General features: G+C 28.0%; 1 protein-coding gene across 12 annotated transcripts in view; it reads right to left on the bottom strand.

Moving 5' to 3' along the window:
- The window catches only part of LOC111676184 (restin homolog), a 70,922-nt gene that overhangs the window by 16,080 nt on the left and 42,002 nt on the right, over positions 1 to 12,840 (bottom strand). For 4 of the 12 annotated variants that reach the window (XM_046956561.1, XM_046956563.1, XM_046956562.1 and 1 more), the window contains 8 exons: positions 8,784 to 8,918; positions 8,641 to 8,682; positions 5,134 to 5,286; positions 4,834 to 5,040; positions 3,050 to 3,215; positions 2,806 to 2,983; positions 2,478 to 2,540; positions 232 to 342 (listed from right to left, as the gene is read on the bottom strand). In XM_046956561.1, coding sequence (XP_046812517.1) covers positions 232 to 342; positions 2,478 to 2,540; positions 2,806 to 2,983; positions 3,050 to 3,215; positions 4,834 to 5,040; positions 5,134 to 5,286; positions 8,641 to 8,682; positions 8,784 to 8,918 — 1,055 coding nt within the window. Of the gene's footprint in view, positions 1 to 231; positions 343 to 2,477; positions 2,541 to 2,799; positions 2,984 to 3,049; positions 3,216 to 4,833; positions 5,041 to 5,133; positions 5,287 to 8,640; positions 8,683 to 8,783; positions 8,919 to 12,840 lie in introns of those variants that run through there. The other 8 variants (XM_046956567.1, XM_046956566.1, XM_046956572.1 and 5 more) reach the window with 5 other exon arrangements.

Genomic DNA, 12,840 nt, shown 5'->3' with positions numbered 1-12,840 from the left:
GCAAAACCAAACTTTCTTTTTTGTTCCATTCGCTGTTGGTGTGGGCGAACGTGATTTTGAACGTTCGACCAACGTTGATCGTTTCGAAATCGGTTGTTGTAACGATGTAGAGAGCAAATCAAATGGCCGTCTGCGATCGGCTTGTATGAGCAATGTTGTTGCTGTAGCTCGTAGCGTTGTATGGGATAGTGGTTTTGGTGGTGGATATGTTATATCGCTGTATATATTTACCTCATTGATATTTTTCTGAAACTGTAAAGCTGTATTCTGCGAATCCTCACGATCCAAATCACGTTCGATCATAAGTTGTTCAATATGTTGTTGTTTCTCGCGCAATAAATCCTGTTGAAAAAAATATATAAAGTAAAATGTATTTTAAATAAAAGATAATTATAAATATTATCATTTTATTTTTCTAAAATATGTATAAGGTAAAAACCCCAATATGAAAATAACAAAATAGGGAATATGTATAAAAACAAACACGTATAATTCTTTATATTACAAACCTTTTTCCAGTCATCATAATGTTTTGGGTAAAAAATTATTTATAATTAGGAATATTTAATGATGTGTGTTGGGACTCCGATCCGCTGCTTATAGTTGAAGTCTTTTGTGATTTTTAAATATTCTAACTTTATTTTTTATCAATATACCCCCGTTTATGTCTGTAACATAACGTAATATTGAACGTAAACCCCAAAAGATTTGTATTTTCTGATAATTATTATATTCCTAGACGATTTAGTTATTTTTGTACGTCTCTTAATTGAAAAATTCGAGGAGGTTGAGGTATACAATTATTAACAAATATTCTATATTTTATACACTTTGCTTGGTTTTACTAATTGTCAAGAAAATTACTTTAATTCTTTTTTTAAGGATCAATATTTTTTTGTAATAAATATAATATTATTATTGTAATTTAAACAATCTTAAGAAATTGAATTCAAAATTATAATCCTATTTTTAGGCAGATTGTTTTTTGACTGTTCCATCTTTTATTTAATTCTCCATTATACTCAGATTTCTGACGCTTAAAGTCAAATTATTAATTAATTATTTTTACCAGACTCCAATACCATGCCACAGGCTGAAGTTGTGCACAGTTTTGTGGAGTTCCCACTCGTTGTAGAAAATTGTTATCGATGCTTGAATACCACTCTTAAAAGCCATTTACCATATTAAGATACATAGATAAACCTGATGTTATTATTAGTTTGTTTTGCCACAACAACAAATGATTTGTCATTTGGTATTATTCTTGAACCTCGCCCATCATAATAAATTTACACGATTTCAACCCAGCTGCATGCTGCTTTTCTAATGGAAGTCTTTGCTGCTGTTCAAAACAGTGGTACGACTTATTTCGCCTTATCGATATCTGCTAGACCTTTTTACTTCCCAATTTAGGTTCTTCAATGCTCTGCTCTTCCTTATACCTTCAGATATATTGCAATTTTTATGGAAGTTCACATACGTTTTAATGCTATAGTGATCAAAAATTTTTTATTTTTTTGGACCTGAGATAATTTTTGGCTAGAAAAGTGTGTTTAAGTTTTTTTTAATACAGTTCTTAGTTCATTTTTATTTAGTGTCATTTGTTTTGAAATAATAATGGACCTACGTAAAAGTTGCCCTTATATAGTATTTCCAAAACATTATGTTGACTGAATTTTTATTCAAGATTTATCCAGAATGAAAAAACTTACTCACTAAACATTCACATGCAGAATATGACGGTAGAGATAGAGAAGATATTACTTATGAAACTATTACAACAAAAGCATCCAAAAAGGCAGAAAACCAAAATAAACAGATAATATAATAAATAAAACAATCCAAAAACAAACATAATAATAAAAGAAGATATAAAAATAAAATAAAACAAAAGCGTGCAAATTATTTTAATTTCTTTTTTGAAAGTTGCATTAAACTGCGCTTTATTTACAGAAACAAAAAAAGAAACATTTTTAAAGAAAAATAATTTTTAATCCGATATTACCAAAAAAACATTAAAAATAACATTAATAAGAAATTATTTTTATAATGTAAATAAAATAAAAGATAAAAAGTAATTATTTTGGGATTTGTGTATTTGTTACCAATTTTAAATAAGTGTGGGATAAATGTTTTTAGTAGAATTTGGTTAATTTACAAAAAATGTGTTAAAAGGAATATTTTGATTTTTTTTAAATATATTCATATTTGAAGAAAAACACGAAATTTCTGTCGTATTCATAAAGTAAGCAAATGATTTTTATTGATTATTACGCAGTCCAAGTGCCTTTCTTCAAACATACATATAGATAAATAAATTTCTAATAAATATATACAGGAAAAACAAAACATATTTAAATAATTAAATAATTAATTGGGGTTATTTGTAGGTCAATTTAGGTTGGGTGTGTTGTTTTATAAATAATTGTTAAATATTTGTAATGATATAAAATTAATCGGGATAAGCTTTAGCGTACCTGCATAGAAAATTGGCTTTTTGGTGTGGTGACAGCAACGGGTTTAAATGACGACGATTTGCGCTGCTTGAAAAAAACAGGTAGGATTCATTACATTATTGGTTATTGGGAAATTTGTTAATTAACTGTATATTAACTATAATATGTTTAATGTAGAGTTTAACTTTAAATAAATTTAATACTTTTGTGTACTGATTTGTTTGTAAGGAAACGTAACGTTAAACTTAAATAAGAAAAAAATTAACAAAATTAAACAAAATGAACTCAAGAAATATAGATAACATGCAGCATCATTCAGAATAAAAGTTGTATATGTATGTTCTTATACCTGAGCATTCAAGCGCAAGCGTGATGTATTTGTCGTGGCAATGCTGTTCATTGTGCCAATGGAAGTAAGAGATTCACGGGATCCTGCTCGGGATAGGCGAGACTTTTTAGATGATGGTGATAGGGAGACTTTTGCAATTGGCACAAAAACACCAAATTTTGGTTTACATTCGAAATATCTATGGAATAGGAATTTTAGAATAATAATTCTTAAATTTTATTTGTTCGTATAATAGACGACGAACCTAACACCGTCAACGGAGCCATCATTTTTGCCACTGGCCTCATCTAATTCAATACCGCACCAATTACCCGATGCAAATTGTGTTTCACCCAAATAACGAAGAATTCCAGGACGACTGCCAAAGCCAGAGGAGACAATAACACGATCACCCACGGTCAACCCATTTTCTTATGATTTTTATTATAAATATATATTAATTAATATTGATTTTAACTCGTAAAAAGTAATTTTATTATATACAGGATTCCACTATTATTTTTTGAAATCATACATTAGAAGGATTTTCTAAAAGGATGCAATATTTCTGTAAACTTGAATTGTAAAATTTTATGACCTTATAAATAGTTGAACATTGTAAAGTTTTCTATTCCCAATAGGGATATTCTTTGGTTCAAGTGTATATAAAAACTTTGGTAAATTTTACGACATATTTTTAGTTCGGAAAATAACTTTGAAGGTAAAGAACGCGAGCTTTCATAATGCCTCTAAAATTACGGACACAACTATACAAAATTGGGCTTGCTGATTCACATGAATGTAGAGCATGTAGAAAGTACTGTAATATATTCAGTGAACAGTATATAGGGTTTTTGTTTTTACCAACAAACATTTTGCATAAAAAGGTGGCAGCAGGATCGAATATAATTTAATCCTACTATCAACATAATCTTTATTTATTTGACATAAACATACATATCTAATTATGATCTAATACTACAAATTTTATTTTTTCATAAAATGTTTTTAAGCAAATTTGTTTTGTTAGAGTTTTTTCTTTAATACAAAAATTAAAATACTGAGTTTTTGGAATATTTAATCTTCAAAAGGTTGATTGGATATTCTGTCAAGTCATCAGTACACTGTTGATTATTGTATCCCAGAACCATATCTAATGATACAATTTCAGTATTAAATATCTACGGAGTCTCAAGAATTCCTACTTCCGTCAAACAATTGCCTACTGTCGCCGGATCAAAGACGACAATATTGGCATCTTATTTAAGAATTTGGCAATAAAATCTTTTTCCGACTGAATGTAGATTGCAATATCCTTCACGCTGAAGTACCAGCGATAAAGAATGCCGAAAATTTATTAAAGAGATGGCGAGACATTCGAACATCACCGTAATTTCGGTCAGGCGATACGGAAATACGTATTTCCTGACACTTTGGAAATAATTGGTACCAAGATTAGCAGACTGGAAATATATCAGTTCTGCGGTGGACCCATGCAGGTCCAATTTGGTCTAACCTTGGTCTTCATAGACTACAACTAGGTTAGCTATTATCGATTGTTACTAGTCACCATACATCTGGTCTTCCTTTTAATGACTTCTGTAGGAATTGTCAAAATGAAGATTAAGAAGAGACCAGCTTCTCAGTAATTGTTCCAGCTCTAACTATTTCCTTGGTCTTCATAGACTATAACTACGATTGTTACTGGCCACTGCAAATTTAGGAAGCATGCTAGACGCTTTAAACTTTCTTTCAATGACTTCTGAAGGTGTTGTCAAAATGAATATGAAGAAGAGACTATATCTCAGCTTCTCTGTAATTTCCCTTTTAATAATATTTATAGAACTTTTTTAATTATCTTTATAGTCCACCTATAAACATATAAGAACCTCTAAAAAATAACTTTTTGGTACTTTTTGAATTTTCCAAAATCTGGGACCAAAATTTATAAAATTAAACAATATAATTGTAGATCAAACATCTTCTATATTTATTAGAAACATAAGCATCCTTTAGAAAAATCCTTATGAAAAAAAAGAATGAACTTACTTCCAGGACTACGTAAGAAAGAACTGCGTATACTGGCTGTGGGTGAAACTGTACGTGAACGATCTGGAGAAAATTTTGATAGCGGTGATGTAGGTGTTTGAGCTCCTGACAAAGGTGCCAATGTAAGACGTGTTAAACGGGAGAATATACCCTTTTTTGGTTCACACTGGAAGTAACGTTTTCCGGCAACACAACCATCATTTTTACCTTTTGTTTTAATTAAAGGTTTTTTAATACCAGATAATGATTAGTGTTTCTTTAACTCTTTAAAAAAATAATTTAAATCTTATGTCAACTTACCACTAGGATCATCTAAGACAACACCAGCCCATTCGCCGGGTGCAAAATGTGTTTCACCAATATAGGCTATTTGTCCCGGACGTATGCCACCAACCCAAACTCTCTGGCCAATTATAAACTGTTCTGTGTCGTGTGTCAAAATAGAGCCATGATCTAAAATTTAGAAAAAAGAATATAAATTAATAAAATTGTTTATACTTATTATAATTGTTGTAGTTTATGTCAGTAGTTATATGTACTAACAATACATTAGATCCACTTAGCAACCTATCACCCATAAAAACCAACTCATCACAATTTTACTTATTTATTTGTTGTTTAAATACGATTTAGTTTAGTTTAGCCATTTTACCAATAGAAATAGAAATTGCACGTTAAATTCTATATTGAAAATTATTATACAAATTATTTGTTTTTATGACGTTATTTTTTAAATACCCGCTTATTTTCTGTTTAAAATTGCACAATGATGTCATTTTAGGCGATTATTTTTAAATGCGAAATGTTAATTACAAATATTAAATAAATAACTCAAGTTTTCAAATTGAAAACTATTAATTTACCAATGTATGTTGCACATAATTATGCGCACTATATACAGTACAGAACAGTTATTCTAATTTGAATTGAAAATTTTAAAATTCAACTTATGTATCGTATTTAGTATGACTGAACTGAATATTACAGTAGATATTTTCCAATATCAAATTATGATAATGGTTCGACACGAGAATTATGAAACTATTGACCTGCTTTTAGAATAGTATCATTTACATCCCCCTGTCTAATAGTACGAAAACCTTTTCACTGCACTGTACGTTCACTAAATGACTGTTGTTTGAAGAATTATTAAAAAAATGAATAATTAAATAATAAATTATATCATGGTCAATACACAAATGTTAAAATGCAATGGTGTGTTTTGTTATTTTTTTATAGATTTTTTTTTGCAACAAACACTTTTGCAATTTTCATGTGGGGGAGTTTTTCTAGAAAATAATTGAACAATAAAAACAATTGTTATTTATGGAGATACAGGTTTTTTTTTTTTGAAATATTTAAAATGCAATTTTGCATTTATATTCATGCAAATTTTGTTTTCATGTTTAAGATAAAATTTAATGATTAAAATTAAATTACAATACAAAAAATTGTTGAGGAAATGTTAAAGTAATTAAGAATATTTTTTTTGTGTTAAAAACTTAAATATGTCTGAATATTGAATAAAATTGAATTAAGCAAGCTTTACAGGAGACGATAAAAACGTAATCTTAAAATGTCTGGAAGGAACTATAGACTACTACGGTAAAAAAGAAGAAATGCCACACCCACATATTAAAAGTCGCATATCTTAGAGTCTTTAAATTTATAGAGATCATTGACATCGGTGATCCAGCTATAGTGGACGTAAAAAATACGATTTATAACAAGAGTCTCGGATACACTTTACTATCAACATGAATATTTAAGACAAATAATGGGTGGGCTAGAAATAGGTGTGTGGCATCTTCCATGTGAATTTAAAGCAATAATTCATTTATCTAAGAACATTTTAAAGCTAAAATTCTAAAATTGTACAGGAACAATTTCAACATTTATCTGAACATTTGAATAAAATGGAGGGATTAATCATATGGAACGTGACACCCCCCATTTGAAATGCACAAATTTGTTTATCTGTACTATTAGAGACTATTACATTTATATGAATATTTAAGGATAATAATAAGTTTTTTTTTTTTCTTTTTATAGACTTTGTATAATTGGAAAGGGATAAAAAGTGTTTAGACGAAGGGAAACGATATCACCCTCTAGATGAGGATGGTGTCATGAGCAACATAAGTTAGGAGAGTTGTTACGCCTGAAATTCTTAGTAAAAATTGGGACTTCTTGTGTTTTATTCTGTTTTGTTACGTACTTTAAAGTTTTCACTGGCCGTATCAGAAATCCATTGCTCTAGTGTAGGGCAACTGTCTAAAAAAAACGATGTCTGGAGTTGTAGCGCCCAAAATTTCTAGGTAATTCTTAGTAAAATCCGTTGCCCTAGTGGAGCTCAATTGCCTCAACAAATAGGCTTTACCACTAGTTAAATTTCTGCAGTGGGCCGCGGAGTGCCCTACTAATATCAAAATTTTGTTTGAAAAAAAAAATGGTTTTCATTTTGTTAAATTTAAATGTTTTAAGGACATGTTGGACATTTTTTTGGTAATTAAACTAATTATACTATAATGGTCTAGTTAAAGATGTAACATCGACGGACATCTGCATCAGTTAGTAATCATTCTGGTAAAATGATTTTTACGCAAATTACAAGAATTAAATTTTTTTAAATTAAATAAGAATTGTATAATATTTAATTAAAAAAACCCGAATTATTAAAATTTATTAAAAACAATCTACCATAATAATAAAAAATTACAGTATGTTTTATTTTATACAGTTTAAAGAGTGTCAGGTGTATGTTATTGTTGTTTATTTAACAATATGTTGCAATTTAAAAATATTTGTTTTTAATAATATTTTCTTTTTTCTCAAAAATCTTCTAATAAATAAAATGCAAAAATATAACTCCTACTGTCATTAGAATGATACATTAGTGCCATCCCGTATGTAGGTTGCATAATATTATCTTAAATATTGAAAAGCAATTAGTTGTCAAGTCAATCAAAAATTACGTGATTTTGTTCAATTTTGTTATTTTGTTTGTTTTTGTTTTCTAAAGCTTATTCATTAAATAAATTCAAATTTGGTAGAAATTCACTTAAAGTTGTGTGTACATGAAAAAATTTTGAGCAGTTAAGCACATTGAGTATTTTGCTGTGTCGTCCATTTGTGTTTAAGAAACACTGCATTAGATCACTCCAATCAAGTGTATTGTATGTTGATTTTTGGTTGCACATTAACTGTCCAGTTAGCATCTAATAAAAGTCACGTCTTGTCTATTCTAAAAAAAGTTTTTTTATGCTAAAAATGATTAATGTTTATGTCAAAGAAATTCTCTATTTATATATTTTAAGTTTCGGTATACAAATGCCAAATGCAGTAATGAATTTTGCCGACAATTACTAATAATGTTTTGTATGTATGTATTGTTCGTTGCATTATTTACAACGAAACAGAAATGCATAAATAATAAAATATTTTCTTATTGCCTCTATTTAAGGCAAGATCAAGTGACACAGATTTTATGGCAAATAACCAACCGATATAGAAGAGGAAACCACCTGCGCAAGCGCCTTTACATGTAGACGACAATACAAACAAAAGTTTGACAATTAATAAAAAAACAACAATAATAAATTAAATAATCTGTATTTTTTAATTAATGTTAAGATATGTTAGAAGTCTAAGAAAAGTAGTTAATGTTATGATTAATTAATTAATAAAGTTTATTTCTTTCGAAATTATTCAAAACAAAACGTTAGATTTGAAGAAGATTTTGAATAGAAGTCATTATTGTTGTTAGTTCCAATTTTCTTTAAAAACTTTCTAAATTTTGCAGCTTACCTGAACTTTGTCTTCGGCCTGTGGCCTCTAGATACAAATCGTCTTTATTTTTTTCAATTTGAATAAAATAACATTTTAACAAAAAAATATTATAAAAAAATGAATGCAATAAATTTTAAAACAAAAATCATTAAAAAACTTACAAGATTGTCGTCGACTAGAGTCCGAATTCGCAAATGGTGAACTCGACTTAAAAGAATAACGAGATGGTGAAAATCTATCCATTTCGGGTGACAAAGACGAACGTGTAAAACGTTTAACGGTTTCTTGGTATAAATCTGGGTTTGGAATATTTGTTGTGGATTTTGTTTTTTAAAAAAAGATGAAATTTTCGTTAATTAACACAAAAGGAAACATTCAGTTATATTATTGTTAAAAATTAGACAAATAATTAATATTTGTTATTTGTGTGGAGTTAAGAATTTGAATGTGTGTGTTTTTAAATAACCCATTGTGCATTTTGTGTTAGTTTTACAATATTATTCCAAGGAAATGTTTATTTTTTTATTAAAATCTATATTATTAAATCACATAAGAAGTCTTTAACTTTCATAAGATGATGATAAAAAATGTTAAGCAATAATTTTTTAGAGGTAAAATTTCTTCAATATTTAATTCATATAGAAGGGACCAATTTAAGATTTTTTTATATGCGAGGTGCCACGCCTACTGTTGCAAGGCTGTCCATTTTATAGCAATGTATTAATATGGTTGTCAAATTTGTCAATAATAAAATTAAATAATAGTTATGTAACTTTTAAAATGTATATGGTATTTTTAAGTCAAAATGAACCTATAATTATTTTCAGACATACTGAAACACACTGTGAAAATTTCAGAGTGTGTTTCAGGTTAAGCCGATCAAACAGACAAACATACAAGTTAGTTTATTTGAAAAAAACAAGATCCTACCGGAGGCCAAACATACAAACACACATTCATTTTTTTTATATTTAAAGATAAATTTCATATAATTTTAAATCCTCTCAAATTTTTGCAATAGTTTTATTATTTTGTGACTTAACAAGTTTCTGCAAAAATCACTTCAATTGTAGAAACATAGTTACATTTGTACTATGTTATTGCTAATTATATTTTAAATAAATTTCATACAAATTTGTTTTATTTCTACAAAATTTCAAAAGTGTTAATTATAAAAATAACTATTAAATATTTGACCTCCTGTCCGTAATAAAATTAATTTGATGTTCAGCCGACCTCTGCCATCTACTTAATGTTTCTTTTATTTTCCAAATTAAAATACAATTTGTTACGGCTATGTAATAAAAAATACAGCATTTTAATTTAAAGTTGGTACAAACCTAATTAGTAATTATGAAATAAAACTTAATAAAAATTACAAAATTATTTAAAACATCTCTAAATTAAATCTAAAAATAAAAAGTACCTTCTCTATAATCAAAAACTAAAATAAAATCAAAAAATTGTAAATAAATCATTTAAGTAAAATCCCAAAAAAAATTAACAAATTTAACCAAAACGCAAAAAAACACCCATAAATCAATTAGCCCCCCTGACATACAAAAAATAAAAAGCACACAAATTTTAAACAACAAAATACTTTTATTAAACGTGATCTGTTTCAGACAATATAAATTCGTACGACCAGACCTCAGACCCAAGTAGCTGGCTTAGTTAAATTGGACGAAAACAAAATAAGAAAAAAAAAGTTAATTTAAGAGGAAACAAATTGGTTTTTAAAAAGTTTAATTTCAAACAAATAATGTTCGCACATTTTGTGTTTCTTTTGTTATTATTATTATGATTATTGTTATTATTATTTTCATTGTATTTTGGTATTGTTGTGACCAACACCATTCACTTTAATGTTGATATTTGTGGTCAATAATGAAGCAAATCTCAAATAAAATATGAAAAGTGTGAGTTTTGGTTTTGGCTACTGAATAATATGTACCAGTTCCACAATTATATACGATCTACATATGTATGGAGTATAGTATAACAATATTAAGCGGGTCTACACACTACTACAACACTGAAAACATATCTGTCAGAAATCCAGAAGATACAGATACTTGTAGCTGCAAGTTAAAATTTGTTTTCCTTTTAGTTTATCTGCTCAAACACTTGTTATGTAAGTGTGAAATATGATCTGTTGAACGTAGGAAGCAGAAAAAAGATGAAAAATTTATTATAAACATGAAAGAAAAACATTAAACGGCTAAAGTCGACCATTATTGGATTTATATAACAAGAACTAAACATGGCCTTAGGGCACTAACAGTTCTTGCCGACTACATTTTTATAAGCTATACAGCTTTTTAATATAAAATTCTTTAATTTAATGAATCAAAAATTAAATTCATGAATTTCTTGTGGTGGTCTTTTTCAAGCACTGGTTTTTCTTTTCATCAAGTTAGCATGCCCCCGGGGGAGCAAACTGTAATGAAGAACCATTCGCTAGAGTAACGGTTTCCACATAGTGATGCGCGAAGGATAAAAACGGTTAAAATGAGTCAATTATTTGAATGAACTCACTTACAATCACACCCAGAAATAGTACTTTAGAGCACATAATTATAATAAAGACTGAAAATAAACTATGCTTAACTTAACAAAACTTTTTTCGTAATATTTACGTAAATTTCGTGCATAATATAAAATATTATTTAATGTAACCTTTTTCCAATTCTACGAAAGTACAAACCCCGTATATTAAGAAACTTTGTTCTATTTTACAAAAATAATTTCGTTAAGGAAAGTAAAACAAATCGTAACAAAATGATTTCACAAAATAAAATAATAAGTGTTTATAATTTTTCAAATTGTATACATACTTAGGACAACACTATGTTGTCCGACAACCCAACGTTATCAAAATTTCGTTGTCAAACAATTCGTTGTCGAAATCTTAATTTTATACACCTCCTTTTGCTAAGGCCCGTATTAAGAAAGAAATATGTAAAACAATATTTGAAATTTTGTATGAAAAACACTTACAGAAACTGCATAGTTTTCATACAAAATTTTAAAAATTGTTTTCTTTTGTTCTTTCTGAATTTTGGTATAAAAGCTCACAACGCATTGTATCAATTTCGGTACTTTTCTACCATTTTTTCCCCTCTGTGTACTTTAAAATATATTCATTTTAATAAACAAGCTATTGTTAAGAACTAATCACATTATTGTGTCTTTACAACATGGGTTTCGGCATTGCAACTATATTTACCTAGTTAATTTTACTTATCTAATAATCTAATAAATAAAACCACTAGAATATTCCAATATCCTGTTAGTTTTTATAAAATGTATGTATTTAAAATTTAATTAAAGTTTAAAATTGTTTAAAGGAAAACAAATAAACACGCTCTATTTAACTTAAATTTGTATTAAAGTTTCATTGTTTTAAAACAACCTTAAAAGGCCATTTATTTTGGTCAAGGTTTCACTTTTAATTTTTTTCTTATAAAAATCGTCACAAAATTATAATGACCCTCCTCCCATTCCCATAGCAATGTGGAGTGGATACTGTGGTGTACATATTTATGAGTTAAACAAGTACCACAACTGTACGTAGTATTCATGTCATTAAATATTTTAATGTTCAAATGACGTAGTATGTAGTACCTAAGACGGTGTGTGCATTATTATCTTGCGAAAGATTAATGAAGTTGAGATTTTAAATTTCATATTGCGCCGTCTTAGACTTTTGGGATGAAAAGACAAGAAAGACATTCCATACAGTTATTTACTTTATCAGCTGTTGTACTCTTTTTATTGTTTTTCTGTTTTCCTTTTTCGTTTCTGGTCTTATCTTTATCTGGTATCTTTTTAGTTTGTGTTTAATAACAAAAATAATTTATTTTTGACCTCGTTGAACTTTAGCTGTAGCAAAGAATTGTTTATACAGGCTGTGCCGTAGGTATGTATTGCACTATGTATATTATATAAATAGAAATTCTGCGTAAATACCAGGCCAATTTATGAATTCATAATAATGAATAAATTAATCGATTGATTTCAGATTGCAACAATTTATTTACCACACACTGTTGATAATTAGATTCAATACGATTTGTTCATATATTCGATATAGAAGCCGTGCTTTGATTTCGTTTTTTTCCTCAACAATAAACAATTATCGAAAAAAAAATGCAAAATATTTGTTGGTTTTATTAAAAAAACAAAAAAAATATAAAGTAAAACGCAATAAGTTGA

Source organism: Lucilia cuprina, chromosome 2 (genome assembly GCF_022045245.1).
Source record: "Lucilia cuprina isolate Lc7/37 chromosome 2, ASM2204524v1, whole genome shotgun sequence".
NCBI classification, from domain to species: domain Eukaryota; kingdom Metazoa; phylum Arthropoda; class Insecta; order Diptera; family Calliphoridae; genus Lucilia; species Lucilia cuprina.
This window is presented reverse-complemented; position numbering and strand designations above follow the sequence as displayed.